General features: G+C 38.0%; 1 protein-coding gene across 1 annotated transcript; it reads left to right on the top strand.

The window, feature by feature from the left end:
* The first annotated feature begins 43 nt into the window (after positions 1–43).
* On the top strand, positions 44–13,763 carry LOC113679643 (116 kDa U5 small nuclear ribonucleoprotein component). Its single transcript, XM_027196604.2, has 34 exons — positions 44–195; positions 901–969; positions 1,618–1,668; positions 1,803–1,839; positions 2,252–2,330; positions 2,574–2,649; positions 3,044–3,109; positions 3,809–3,844; positions 3,963–4,053; positions 4,708–4,790; positions 4,983–5,057; positions 5,231–5,322; positions 5,734–5,861; positions 6,154–6,220; positions 6,702–6,792; positions 7,016–7,064; positions 7,235–7,321; positions 7,907–7,965; positions 8,088–8,156; positions 8,399–8,486; positions 8,629–8,705; positions 8,814–8,842; positions 9,089–9,200; positions 9,289–9,429; positions 9,877–9,970; positions 10,194–10,284; positions 10,536–10,622; positions 10,725–10,851; positions 11,023–11,110; positions 11,566–11,684; positions 11,874–11,968; positions 12,141–12,294; positions 12,705–12,812; positions 12,898–13,763. The coding sequence occupies exons 1-34, from the start codon at positions 85–87 to the stop codon at positions 12,991–12,993; spliced, it is 2,922 nt and encodes a 973-aa protein (XP_027052405.1). The 5' UTR covers positions 44–84; the 3' UTR covers positions 12,994–13,763.
* The last annotated feature ends 1,469 nt before the right edge of the window (positions 13,764–15,232 follow it).

Below are 15,232 nucleotides of genomic sequence, written 5' to 3'. Positions count from 1 at the left end.
ATCGTCTTGCTTGAGTAGCCCTGGGACTAGACAACCAAATCTCGTTTCAGTCTTCCTCCCAACGTTAGCTGCACGTTTTCTAAAATGGAGGCTGATCTGTATGATGAATTCGGAAACTACATTGGTCCAGAACTCGACAGTGACGAGGAAAGCGAGGAGGAAGAGGACGCAGACGAAGAAGAGGCAGTAGAATATGTAAGTGATCAAGTCTTGATTGACTCCAACGCGTAAGAAATTTAGCTTCGATAACTTTTTGTTCACCGCTTGCCATGCTCGTTACAACAATTAGCGACTCAAAGAGCGTGTAAAGCAGCATTATATATGTGGTGAGGTGACATCTTACTTCTTTTTTGTGTAAGTGGTGAGTCTGTAGCACGAATCATGCATCATATCTTAACCAATGTAGCTTGGTAACGCAAACACCTGAAAACTCTATTGGCGTTGTGTAATGTATGTAACTCTGTCAGTTTGACAGATTGATCCCATCTTACCGTGCTTCTGCTGCATGATAGATCACAGATGACTTCGAAATGTGATAGGAACAAAAAAAGTGGCATATTTGGTGCGGCCTATTGTGTCACTGACGTTCTTATAGCGTTTTGATGTCTGTTTGATGACTGCCTATCACTGAACAGACCCATGGAAACTTTTTATCTCGTGATAATGCCGCCAAAAGATGTCATTGGTGACATCTTTGATGCATCTGTCCTCAAATAGATTATAACCAAAAACCTATCAAAATGTGCAAATAAATCAGCATTTTCGAAACTCTTGCATATTGCTAAGGCCTCATGTGCTTAACTGGGCAAAGAGCTTGATTGACTTTTTGTATAATTACATTCATCTCAGGGATTATTAGCACTGAATGATAGCCAAGTATTTTAATGTCATGTATTTCAGGCAGAAGATGATGAAGATGAGCAGATGGACCAGGATGAAGAGCCTCAAATGCAAGTGGTTTTGCACGAGGTACAATGTTGTGATAAACTTTCCTCTTACTAGACTAGGGCAGTAATCTGACAAAGGGCTAACACTCAAAACATTGGCTTTAGAAACTCTTTACATTTTATCAACTCAATTGATAACATTTACAATTTACATTTATTAACTCAATTTATAAAACCAAATTATCATGTGTTACCTCTTACTAATGCAGCAGCACCAAAGTTCCTATAGAAACTTACCCCTTTTATTCATTCAGAGTGGTGATCCTCAGGTTTCTACATAAAAGATAAAAATGATGCACTCTATTGGTAGCATAGCTACATTATTTTAATATTCTCAATATGTGTCACTTGATACTTTATGAAAGATGACCTATCCCTTTGACCTGTAAGGATGACTAGAATCAAGTTTCTCTGAAAAAATGATCACCAACTAAAGGACCTCGTGATAGTCAAACAAATTCTCTTTGTCAGCTGAGAAAAATGTATAACGAACAAAAAGAAGAATATGCATACTGATGTTAAGGTGTTAAGTATTAATTGAGGCAGTTTTGATCTTCTGAGGACTGTTAAGGTAAACTTGCATGTTGTTAAGTTTAACTCTCAATTTTTTTTTCAAAGATATATCTGCTGTGTGAGTCACCGTCTCTTTGAATGTTAATTATGTTTACAGGACAAAAAGTATTACCCTACTGCAGAAGAGGTCTTTGGTCCAGAAGTCGAGGTAGGAAAGGAGACAAAGTTGAGATGTTATAAAATGAAGTGCCTGTAGAAGTTTATTACTATGTGTGTTTATTAAATGAAATCACTGTCTGCCTTGAAAAAGTTTTGGCACTTATATTTGGGTTATTTCTTTAGACTGTTGTCCAAGAAGAAGATACACAGCCATTGACAGGTTTCTGAAAATATCCTTGTCTTAGTCGTGTTTGAATTTTGTTAAGTAGTAGTCCTAATGTAAAGTACAGGTTTACAAACAGCATGCATGTCTTTTTTTGTTTTGGGATAGCTTCTCCATGTGCCTACCTTGCTTGCCTTCAGTGTGGTGTCAACCATGAATAAGCTAGCTTTTGGTGCTGCGTTTAGCAAATTAAATGTCATTGGGTTCTTTCACTGACCACTCACATAGATTGGCAATACATTGTTTGTAACAAAATACTGTTGATCTAAAATGCTGCCAAAGGCATTTTTTTTCTTTCAGTCTTGTACTGCATAGTCACATTATGATGAGAATATTACAGTTACATCATTATAACCTAAGTGTACTCAGACAGAACTATTAATTTTCATCTTTTTGCTTACATTTGCAGAGCCCATTATTAAACCTGTGGCAAAAAAGAAGTTTTTCCATGAAGAGCAAGATCTACCTACAACAACTTATGATATTGAGTAAGGGGGGAGTAATTTAATGTTTGTCACCTTAACCTATGACATTTATCATAATCATTATTAATGTATATAACACTGATTGCCATAAAAAAAAGGTTTCTTTGTGGATTTACATGTAATTATGCATTGAGTGGTCCATGATAAATCCTGTTTTTATCATAGTCAATACTTTAATATTTATAACATGAATCTTGATATGTTTTAGCAAATCTGACCTCCTGTATCATTTTAATTCCACTGTAGATATTTGGCAGATTTAATGGACAACCCAGATCTTATCAGAAATGTAGTCTTAGCAGGACATTTGCACACAGGAAAGGTAGAATTGTAGATGCAAAATTGTAAACTTAATTGAATCACAAATGTTGTTTTTGTTTTCAACTTATTTGGCCTTGAAAAATACTTCTCACTGACCAAGTTTGAGGTCTGCACTGTAAGTTGCAGACCAAGTCTTTTCTACTTGGATTTATGGCCCAAGTGTGAGTCATGTAGGTCATAAACCCAAGTAGGAAAAAAACAATGTCCCGTACTTATATTACAGACCAAGAAAACAAGGTTGGTAAGATACTTCTTTATATCTCTGGGTTCAAACAGAGGGAGGAGATTTTAATTTGAACAAACTTTTCAATTCAAGGGGGCATTACAGTGAAGTGATAACTAAGAGATATGAAAGGAAGCTTAAGATTAGTTCTTTGTGATTTGTGTATTTGCAGAGTGTTTTTGTTGACTGTCTTTTTGAACAAACACATCCGGAGATACAAGCAAAAGAAGGGAGTGATGTAAGTCTCCGAAATAGTAAAGAAATTGTGGGTACATGTACTTTGAATGGTGACCTCTGAAGAAGAGCTTGGTCTTCTTTTTGGTGTGATGACTTAGTTTAAAACTTTGATAAAGGAACTCTAATTATAATAATTGTTAAAAACTGATTGGAAGTCAACCAAGTGGTTAAAAATCACTCTGAAAATTAATCCCACATAAATGGATTTAGGAGCAGTAATATGCAAATGGTTAGCATTCTCTCAAAGGATATGTACCTCTAGTGCAAAGCAAAGCTGACATTTTGATCATTACCCCTTCATCAGCTTTAAAACTCTTAACAGTGGCCAATTTACATCATCAACTCAGTTGATAATACCAAAGTATATTGCATGTGTGTTGTGTCTAATTTGAGGGTTCTAAATCTCAACTTTTTTCAGTTTCCTATTAGTTGACTTGAATCATGAAATGGTGGCCAGAAAGAGAATTTTAGTTGTTTGAAAGGAAACAAAAATAAAACAAAATAAAAACAAATAAGCAATGTCATGCCATGTTACAGGTATTATTTCCTGCAAATGTAGAGACCAGAATTTGTTTTTTACTCAGTGGCAACTTGGAGTGTAGAACTTGAAAATTTCATGCCTGTATGGCCTAAAGTTCATAATTATGTAAATTCAGGGATACATGTAATTTGTATTTCTTTATTTTTTTACTTTTTTCAGCTTCGTTACAGTGACACACTGTTTACTGAACAAGAGGTAAGATGTTGTCTATTGTGTTAAAAAACAACCTTGCAGTAAATTTACCTGAACTAGGGACTGTCTCATTGCAATCTGCCACTTCTATATACAACTTGCGTGTATTTTTTTCTTTTAGAGAGGTCTGAGTATAAAGAGTGTTCCAGTGTCTTTAGTTTTGCCAGACACTAAGGGGAAGTCATACCTCATCAATGTCTTTGACACCCCAGGTAGGTGAAAACGCAGCATCTACATGTATGAGTGCTAGCCAAACTTTTTGTGTCTTGGTCCAAAGTGATAGGTGTGTTTTCAATGTGACAATAATGATGCCTAGTCCTTAGATGGTTAAAAGTGATTAGCATCAAATTTCTCCTTACAATATCCCCCCTGAATCACTCCTTAAGGTCACAAGAATAAAGGAAATGATCACCAACTAAAGAAGCTCTTGATTGTTAAACAAATTCTCATTGTTAGCACCTTAGAAAAATGTATAGAAAACAGAATGGAGAATATGCATACTGATGTTAGGGTACAAGGGTTGAAATAAAATACACAAGTATCACAATCATGCAATTTTAGGGTCATGTGTCAAACACTGATGCATCTTGGACGGTCTGAGCATGTATGAGGACTTTAATTCTCTTAAATAAATTTAACAGCATTTTTATGATGTCTCTTTTTTCAACCTCCCAAGAAAATTGGCACAGTATTTGTAGGAACAGATTGAATAATATGATTTCTAAATATTTGGTAGAACAGTCCATCACAGAAGTAACTGATTAAGATAACAAAGTAGTTGCAATTTTTATCACCTCTTGCATTGGAAATGAGTAGATATCATAGATTTGGAATGTGAAAAGCATGGTTTGATATTGATCTTCCAGGACATGTAAACTTCTCAGATGAGGTCACTGCGGCAATAAGATTGTGTGATGGAGTTATGATCTTCATTGATGCCTCTGAGGGGGTGAGTTATTTTAATTTCCCCTTAACTTCCAGGGTTGTTTGGGGTTTAGGATGTTTTAGGTGGCATTTTGAATTACTGTACCTGTTCCTGTTTGACTTATAGAGAACATGCTTTTGCTGTGTTGACAGACTCAGCATGCAAAAGTATTGAAATAACACTGATGTATGACTGGTTGTCATCTCTTTGTTTCAGGTGATGTTGAACACAGAGCGACTGCTAAAACATGCTGTTCAAGAAAGGCTTGCTGTAACTATTTGTATCAACAAGGTACAGACTGATTTTTGTTGATGAATATTAAAGGCCTCAGAGCTTCTTTTTGATTGTACATGGAACAAAATAAATGGCAAAAGAGTTAATTGTCTTAAGCAATGCATGTATATTTGAGCTTGAGTTGTTGTCACAGACAGAATAACAGAGCCTTCTTTTCCCCTCATTTTCAGATTGATCGACTGATGTTGGAGTTAAAACTTCCCCCTACAGATGCCTACTACAAATTAAAACATATAGTGGATGAAGTGAATGGACTACTCAGGTATGGATGTCAGACTTCATGTGCTGTGCAACTGTTTGTTGTGAGGCAATGAAAATAATACTGATAGTAAATTTGAGCAAAACAAAAGAATCAAGCACTCTAAGTGAAGTACCTGTGCAAATTTGTTTAATCATCTTCATGTTCCAGTATTTTTGTGTTTCATTGATTACCATGCAACAAATTATAACACACTCTCACAGTTGAATAGTTTATGTCCTCTCCTCTACAATTTCATGACTGTTTAAAATTATTACTTAAAAAAATACTTCTTGTTGCTTCATGCTATGGAAACTGGGATAAGCCATGGCCAGATGGGCCACTTGACTGGGGTACAAACTTAACCTTTTTTTACTGTTAATTTCAATTGGCTTCTCTTTTGATGGAAATGCATGTTTTTTTTTTACTCCTTAGTGTTTACTCTGATGGTGCAGATGACTATGTCATGTCTCCTTTCCTTGGAAATGTCTGTTTTGCGAGCTCACAGTATAGATTCTGCTTCACACTCTTTTCATTTGCTTCTCTTTATGTTGACACTTTTGGTGAGTATTCTTCAGATCCTTCAGATTATTAGCCTGTTCCAGGCATTCAGTGAGCCAAACAAAGCACGTTAGTGAACAGCACAAAAGTGGAGAAGTTGAAAATCAGGGGAGGTTTGGGTCTGGGTCTGGTTGCATAAACTTCCCTCATTTATACTCTGCAGCTGCTGTTGCACCATTTACTATGTCATCGTTTTACTAACTTATACTAGGAACAGGCTATCAGATTATTTTTACGAACACCTATGATAAATAAAGAATCCTTGAACAATGATTTTTTTGTTCGTTTACCAAGGTGTCACAATTGATCCAAGAGACTTTGCTAAGCGTTTGTGGGGTGACATGTACTTCAATTCTAAATCGTAAGTACATTGAAAATGATACAGTGTGATGCACTTGACGCGAGTCTCCCTTATGTAGATTATATGTGTAGGGGCCAGCTCGCTGGGCGAAAATAAATACGACACAACATTTTGTATGCGTGCAGATTCCCTGCATTCTTTTAAACAACGATTAACATACGAGGATCTATCCTGCGACGATTCGAAGTTATTGCTTCTTACAGGATAGCCTGAAACCCCTTAGCTAATAACTTAACTTGGAACAAAACGGTTAAAAAATTACAAACGACGCCCAAGCAACGCACATGGATTGGGAAACTGCGCCCTAGGTATATTGGCAGCGGTGCTATTGACTGTAAGTAAATTCAACGAATCATACAATTGGGTATGATAGTCTCTGTTGAGGTGTTAAATAAATATACATTTTAGATATTAAATGTTAAAGAAATCTAGCTTATGATGTGACAGATTTGATTGAAAGTTTTTCCTTTGTTTTTGCCAGGCGTAAGTTTACACGGAAAGCCCCTTTAAGTACTTCTCAGAGAAGCTTTGTGGAGTTCATCTTGGAACCTTTGTATAAGATCTTTGCGCAGGTAATGTGTACGATGTAATGTGTGTAATTTCCTTCAAAGGATACACTATTTCCGTGCATGATTTACTCTGTAGTCGTAGGAAAAGTTCCCAACAAGATATTCAATCTTGGTTTGCAGAGCTTCGTGAACCTTATACACGTATGACGTCCTGCTCAATATACATTAAATTTTGTTGTGTACAATTTACAGCACTTTGAATTTTCCTAATTGTTGTTTGTTCCAGGTGGTAGGTGATGCAGACACGAGCCTTCCAAAGCTTATGGACGAGTTGGGTTTGTATTTAAAACGTTGTTGTTGTTGACTGCCAATAGCATGTATGTGTTGTCTGAACAAGAATGTTTCCGTATCTATGACTATCATGCTGTGGCAAAAAAAAAACATTTACGCAAGAAACTAAAAAGCGTTTCTATTGTATTTTCACTCTTCCCTCCTTTTCTTTCAGGTATTCATTTGTCAAAGTCCGAGATGCAGATGAATATCAGACCATTACTTAGTCTTGTTTGTAAAAGATTCTTTGGAGATTTTACAGGTATGAAATTGTCAGTAATTACTAGTGTACTTGATAAACTTGATGCGGAACAAGAAAAAAGTAATTACAATTTCACCTTGCAATAAGGGGACGGCTCGATCTTCTTTCAAGGAAGAATACCAATGAAAAATAACCTACGTTTCCATCCAATGCCGATGATTTTTTTCATTCACATTTTGTATCCGCTTAATTTAAAGGATGATGGACTGTGCATGGAAAGGTCTGGGCTCAGGCCTTGACGACGTCGTTATGGTGTGTTCTTCGAGGAGACACCTCTCTCTCGCAGGTGCTAGACCCCTTGCAAACCTCTCGCAGGTCGCTCTACTAGGGCTTTAAATTCTCTCGTGGGCAAAGGAACGGTCGTGCCGCCGGGATAATTATGAACGCTTGCAGACAGCTGGCTTTGCTACTAAGGAGTTAAATTGATTCCAACAAAGAATGATAATGAATTAGTTGCTTCATGCTGTAGAAACTGGAATATGCCTCCCGCAGCTTTACAAGTCAGTCCTGTAACATGATATACAAGGAGTTAAGGCAGTATTTTACCTGATTAACATGTTTTTCTTCGAACTCTCTCTCTTCAAGGATTTGTAGACGTGTGTGTTCAGCATATACCTTCTCCCAAAGCAGCAGCCAAGACTAAGGTAAGCGACATCAATGTTACACTTTATGGTTAGCCACAAGGAACTGTCCATTTACTTTTGGGCGGTACTGTACGTGTAAGTTGCCTATTCTTAACATAATGTCTTGGGTTTTTTTCATGCAGATAGAACATGTGTACACAGGACCGCTGGACACCGAAGTCGTGGACGCCATGAATGACTGCGATCCTGATGTAAGTTACTTGTGAACTTGAACATCTGTTGTGTGGTGAAGAGAACATTTCATATTCGTTTGAAGATCTTATTTTTGTCGTTTTATTTAAGAGAATTTGTCAGTGTTGATTGGAGGTTACATATGTAACGCTGAAGTTCTCACTATGTGAAGCATTGTATTGTGTTTTTCTGTTTTCCGATCTCTCTAATCTTGAAAGCTATCTTTCCAAAGACAAGTAACTGTTTGCTGTTCCTTTGTCAGGGACCTCTCATGCTTCATACGTCCAAACAATATCCTTCCCAAGATGCCACAGCTTTTCACGTGTTTGGACGAGTCATGAGTGGAACAAGTATGTTGGATATTAAGTCAGATTCAAAAGGCTACTTCGAAATGTACCATAATACTCTTCAAAACGCATTTTTGAGTAGTACTTGTTGTTAGCCTGATTCTTCCCATAACTATTTTCTAAAATCTTTCTATTTTCCTCGTAGTTTATGCTGGTCAACAAGCTCGAATACTCGGTGAGAACTACACTATCGAGGACGAGGAAGACTCTCGCGTTGGAACGGTGAGAACCAATTCCCTTTTTACCCTTTGATCATGAAAGTATCTGAGTACGCGTTTGTTTATTTTGTAAATGTAAAATTATTCTTAATTTTGCTTTTGTGTCTTGTAGGTTGGAAGGTTGTGGATCGCCGAAGCAAGGTAGCGTTGCAATAGCCGCAGTTGCGGCGTTATAGCATATAAATGTTTCGATCAGATTTCCAGTTAATTTATCGAGAGTAAGAATCTCATTTCTTAGCAAGGTATACATTAAGTAGCGATGATAAAAAGAAGAGAAGACTAGGCGAGATACCATGTGGATTGAAAAGAGAGACGGAGTAAGATTAAAATTGACGATTTTGTAAAACTAATGCCGTTCTACTAACGAGCTGCACTATTCCTGTACAGGTACAACATTGAAGTTAGCCGTGTACCGGCAGGAAACTGGGTGCTAATTGAAGGAATCGACGAACCTATCGTAAAAACATCAACTATCACTCAAGTACAAGGCAACGATGAGGTTAGTTAACTGCTACGTAGACCTTTGACATAGTTTTCATATAGAGGGCGTTTTTTTGCTATATTTTGGGTGATTCTCTACTTTTCAGGCGTATATATACAGACCGCTGAAGTTTAACACATGCTCAGCCATTAAGATCGCTGTGGAGCCTCACAATCCTTCTGAGCTGCCTAAGATGTTGGACGGTCTGAGGAAAGTGAATAAGAGCTATCCCCTGCTCACCACAAAGGTAAAATATCTGCACTCATTTTCTTCTTACTATATCCACGAGGGATGACTAATTAAGAAAGATGGCAATCTTTTTGTTGTGTTAAATTTTTTTTCCGCTAAGTTTTTCTTTGGTCTGGTCGTGCACGAATGATTGGAATAGCATTCAAATAATTTTGTGCCGACTTTCTAATCAAAACTTAACATTAATCTGTTCGGTAAAATTGTATGAAGGCCTCCTTTATATTCAGTTGGTGACGACTGCTCCCCTTCCACTCCCCCTGAAAACCATGTGAACCGCCCATAGTCTCCCGACCCCTCTCCCCAGGTGAGGAATATTGACTGGCCCCTTCGACGAGTCGAATGTCATCTCAAGATCTCGAAGTGTGTCATGGGTTTTTTTTGTATTCCTATCTTATTTGATGTTCGCGGCGAACAGGTTTAACCGGTTCTTGATCCTGTTCCTCAGGTTGAAGAGTCAGGAGAACACGTGATCCTCGGTACAGGAGAGCTTTATTTGGACTGTGTCCTGCACGATCTGAGAAAGATGTACTCCGAGATAGGTGGGTCTTGGCCATACTTATTCTCTCGTGTTTAAAGAGTGTTCCTTGGGAAGAAAGTCGTATGAGTCACAGCGAACTATTAAAAAAACTTCGCAAATTCTGAAAGGAAAGAGACTTCAATTTTTTTCTTTGTGGGGAGCTTTGGTAGTTTCTGTCTTTTCCTTTGCAAAATTGTCCATATATTCGGGAGAGGAATGTTAATGTCGCTTTATTTGATTTTCAGAAATCAAGGTCGCTGATCCTGTTGTGGCGTTCTGTGAAACTGTGGTAGAGACTTCATCACTCAAGTGCTTCGCAGAAACACCAAACAAAAAGTGAGACGTAGTTCTATGGTTTTCTTTGTTAATTTGCCTGGATTTGACGTTATATACTTGTGTTTTCTCAGCTTTCCGTTTGCTACGCTCTCCCGTGACTTGTATAGCTCTGAGTCCCTCAATTTTGCCGCCTTTGATTCCGGCAGTTTGCGCGGGTTCGAATTTAATGTTTTGGTGTATGCGAAGAAACGAAAGAGAAACTATTCATTCCTTCCATTTTTATGACTCATATCTTCTTTTTATATTTTAAGGAACAAGATTACTATGATTGCAGAACCTTTGGAGAAAGGCTTAGCTGAGGACATTGAAAATGAAAAAGTTTTAATTACATGGAACAAGTAAGTCCGAAAAAAATGGACGACAACAACAACAATAAAACAAGTTTAGTTAAAGTTGTCTTTTGGGCGGGAAGATTCACTTTTCTTCTTTCACCTTCACAGGAAAAAGCTTGGAGAATTTTTCCAAACCAAATACGACTGGGATTTGTTGGCAGCTCGTTCTATCTGGGCGTTTGGACCTGACAATTCTGGACCAAATATTCTTGTGGACGATACGCTTCCGTCTGAGGTATGACCTTGAGCAACTGAAATATTTTAGTTCCAATTGCATTCCCATTCGTTGCACTGAAGGGTGTACACACATTCAAGTGTGGATTAAATGCTTTTGGCGATAGGCTGTCATTTTACAGTTATAGATGAATAAGCACATTATCTGAAAACATTTTTCTTCTGTTTTCAGGTGGACAAAAGTTTACTCAACACTGTGAAAGATTCAATTATTCAAGGTTTTCAGTGGGCTACGAGAGAGGGACCACTTTGTGATGAGCGTAAGTCTTTTGAAACCGTTTTACTCCCATTGTTAGATAAATAATTTAGCTGTTATTATTTTACTCGTACTCCAGCAATAAGGATTTGACGTGATATCAAGAGAACAATTTCCAGCGGATAAGATCGTCCTTTGTCAAAGTCTAAAATCCGTTCTCGATATACACAAAATATTCTAAGGATTACGAAAACATTAGCCTTATTCAAGATTGAGAATGCAATCGTATATTTGCTCTCAGACATCATCTATGTCTTCAATCTCACATTTTTCTCGAGCTTCGCGCTCGAAATTGTTTCGTTCACGGTAAGATTAATGTCCGCAGAAAAAAATCTCTGAGAAAATTTCGGAATTAAAGGAGGCTTTTGTGTTTGAAAAGTGTCTTTTTACGACTGAAAGATTTTTAGCATGTTTTCCTTATTTGTACATACTGATTTTCTGATGAATTTGTTCTTTTAGCAATAAGAAATGTGAAGTTCAAGATCCTTGATGCTGTGATCGCTGGCGAACCAATCCACAGAGGAGGAGGGCAGATCATTCCTACAGCTAGGAGAGTGGCGTACTCTGCATTTTTGATGGTGAGTAACAATCCCGTTTCTGAATTTCACCCACTTCTTTGTTAAGCCAGCGATCTTCGAAAGAGCCAAATTGCAAACCGTGTTATTTGTTCCAGTGACCTCTCGTTCTAGATATCATTCATGGCATCAATGATCGATGGTTTCCGTACTACTTATATAACTTATTTGTCGTATGTTGTTTTTTGCCAGGCTACACCCAGGCTGATGGAGCCGTATTTCTTCGTTGAGGTCCAAGCTCCAGCTGATTGTGTGTCCTCGGTATACACCGTGTTAGCACGTCGAAGGTGAGTTATTGCATTCGACTGAGTTACTCTCAAGTAATTTATCGTAAAGATCAGTGATTGAAGGATTCCTTGTGCTCTTTAATGTACTTGTTGCCGCCTGATTCAGATCAGGTGAAGATGTTTTTGGAGGTAGTATTTATTAATTTGTGTGTTTGTTTGTCTGTGTTTTTAGGGGTCATGTAACTCAAGATGCACCAGTTCCCGGTTCTCCACTGTACACAGTTAAAGCTTTCATTCCCGCTATTGACTCTTTCGGATTTGAAACTGATCTGCGGACTCACACCCAGGGACAGGCGTTCTGTCTGTCAGTATTTCACCACTGGCAGGTAAGCGGAATTTTGTTAAAGTTAACTTTGTTCTTCTTCATTGGGCTGATCACAGCGCAGCAATTCAGGAACGATTATCGTTGCTATCGAGCACGGCTTAACCCTTTAACTCCCAAGATCTCATCATTAATTCTCCTTACTGTCTGCCATACAATTCTTATGATGTCAATTTGGAGAATTTGGTATTGGATCAACTAATAATCCCCTAATTGAGTTTTGTCTTTATTCTCATCACTTTTATGCTTGATATTGTATTGATATGGTTAGGAGAAATTCTCTCTTAGTCACTCATAGGAGGTAAAGGATTAAGGGTAAAATTATAGCACCGCATTTCCAACTTTCTTCTCATTCTTTTTATCGCACGCTGCATAGGTTTATATCTAATAATACGTCATGTTATTCGTACGCAGATCGTCCCAGGAGATCCTCTGGATAAGAGCATTATTATTCGTCCGTTGGAACCACAACCAGCCACTCATCTGGCCAGAGAATTCATGATCAAGACAAGGAGAAGAAAGGTCAGCTGATGAGCTGTATACGTCCGCCTCTGTTAGCTGACGCAGGTCGCTTAATTGTTCTTGCCTTTTTAATTTTTTTTTATAGGGTTTGAGTGAGGACGTAAGCATCAACAAATTCTTCGACGATCCTATGTTGCTGGAGTTGGCCCGACAAGATGTCATGTTCAACTATCCAATGTGATCTACCTGCTTGTTAAAGGGACACCATTCTACAGATTTTCGCGTATTTAGCAGTTGCCTAGTGACCACACTCTGTGCTAGGGATATCCTGGCAGGGCTGTTTCCCTAAGTCGCTATCACGTTGTAACACGTCTCTATAATATTAAGAAAAATTTATAAATCTGCGCATTAGTAGAGGAGCAAATGAACTCAGAGACCTAACTTCGCCCGCCTTGGTAGACTCTCTTTTCTTGTCACGTATCAGTCACAGTCACATCACGCTTTTGAGTTCAAGATTGTGCGACGGCTAAAGTAGTTGCTAGTCACTCTTGGAGAGCAATTTTCAACTAAGGGTCGTTAGTTATACGGATTACATTTGTTTTGCTTTAGTGGGCTCTGTGATTGGATTGGGAAACTCGCGCTACATCCAATGGCCAATCAGAAGCACAGCGAAAACCGCCCTTGACTCAGTCACTTTCATGTTTTTAGTTCGAGTTGTTATCGGCTTGTTGTGACACCTTTGATCTGATTGGCCATCGAGATGACTTTGGTTTACCTCTGCTGTGATTGACTGTTACGATGACTTTGGTTTTGGTTCTGCGACACTCAGTGACATGAGAAACGGTCAAAATTGAGTACTCACGTTGATCGTAACTATTACTTATACAAAGCACAGTTTAAGTAAAAAGCACTGAGATGTAAAACCTATGTTTTTCATCCTTTAGCTTGTAAATACTTCCTTTGTAAGTCTTACTTTTCTTTGGAAAAAAAATAAAAAGATTTCAAGTTGTAGGCTTGTTTAGAGAGTCTTGTTTTTCTTTACTTCCTGTTCAGTGGTTAACTGAAACCCCAACAGCATCCATAGTTTACAGACGATTCGAAAAAAAAGAATGAAAGGGATCAGATAAATATTGAGTAATTTTAAGCATTTTGACTGGAGTTTAGTGTTGGAGACGCCGCTTAACTTTTACGTGGCTCAGTTCCCTTTACGGCTCACAGTTTTTATTAGGTCACTAAAAAAGTTATCCGATCTCATTCTGGGGAACGAACAATCATTTCTACGAAATTTAATTGTGCAAATCCAAGAGTAGAACCAAAGCACGTAAGAATGGCAAAACATTTAAAATACATTGCTCGTTTTCTGTAATGAGTTCGACTAGTTTTGTGCAAGTTACCATGGTACTGTAAGTCTCACTAAAATGTTTGAAACAAGGCGCCGCCACCTCTTGTATGTGAACCTTACCTCTTCCGTACTTCTAGACGCAAAAAGTTCGCAAAAACGGTGAAAGACTCGGCACAAATACGCAAGACAAATGAGAAACAGACACACAACAAGTGCATTATTAAATGCAACGATGCGCCGCTAAGCACGTGAATAAACAGCTGACATGTAGTTTTCGAAGTGGCTTCGAAACTATGGTGATCCGCCCCTTGTAGTTGAGCTCACTGATTATCCTTAGAATTTTGTTAAATTTTTAAGATACAACATTCATATTAGTTATTGATCCCCAAAGTAATTGTTACACATTTAAGATCTGGAAGCTTTACAGTATTCAGAATATCTTTTGGAGCTTCTTCGTAGTTCAAAAATTTGTTGAGATCGTTTAGGCTAATCGTGTGAAGGAGAGCAGTCTGCAGAAGGACTGCTGTTTGTAGTAGTGACTGACCGTTAAGAAACCCGTGAGGGTTCAGGTCTTATATAATGACGTCCGCAAAAGTTGACGAAACGTCATTCGCTGCCACCGATGGCATTTCCACTCAGGACTACCCTCACCCGGACGAACAGGCTACACGATCGTATGTTAATAATAGTAATATTAATACTAATAATGATAATAATAATAATAATAATAATAATAATAAATAAAAGATTTATACAGCGCCAGTATCCTTTAAAGGCGCTTTACAACACCAGCGAAAATCTGAATTAAGACTCCTAGAAAGAAAAAATTTAAAAGTGCCTACAAAATGCTTTTTTTTTTAGAAAAAGAAATGGTTGAAGTCTTGAACAAACGGACTGACGGAATGTCTATTGCTACTGGGTTCAAGCCAATTACTGCAAAATTTAATTCAATAACCCGCCCTCACTTCAAAAAAAGGCCTGCGAATGTTAAAAAAGACTGAAACAAAATTATGATTAACAGCCACAAACGCGACTCAAAGTAATGATCTCACTGCCCGACGTGAATCAATGTCATCACGCTCATGACACCGGTTGTCCGGTCGTCCGCCACTACCTACCGGAAACCTAAAGCTAGCCC

This window comes from Pocillopora damicornis, chromosome 9 (assembly GCF_964200805.1).
Source record: "Pocillopora damicornis chromosome 9, jaPocDami1.2, whole genome shotgun sequence".
Taxonomy (NCBI): Eukaryota; Metazoa; Cnidaria; class Anthozoa; order Scleractinia; family Pocilloporidae; genus Pocillopora; species Pocillopora damicornis.
This window is presented reverse-complemented; position numbering and strand designations above follow the sequence as displayed.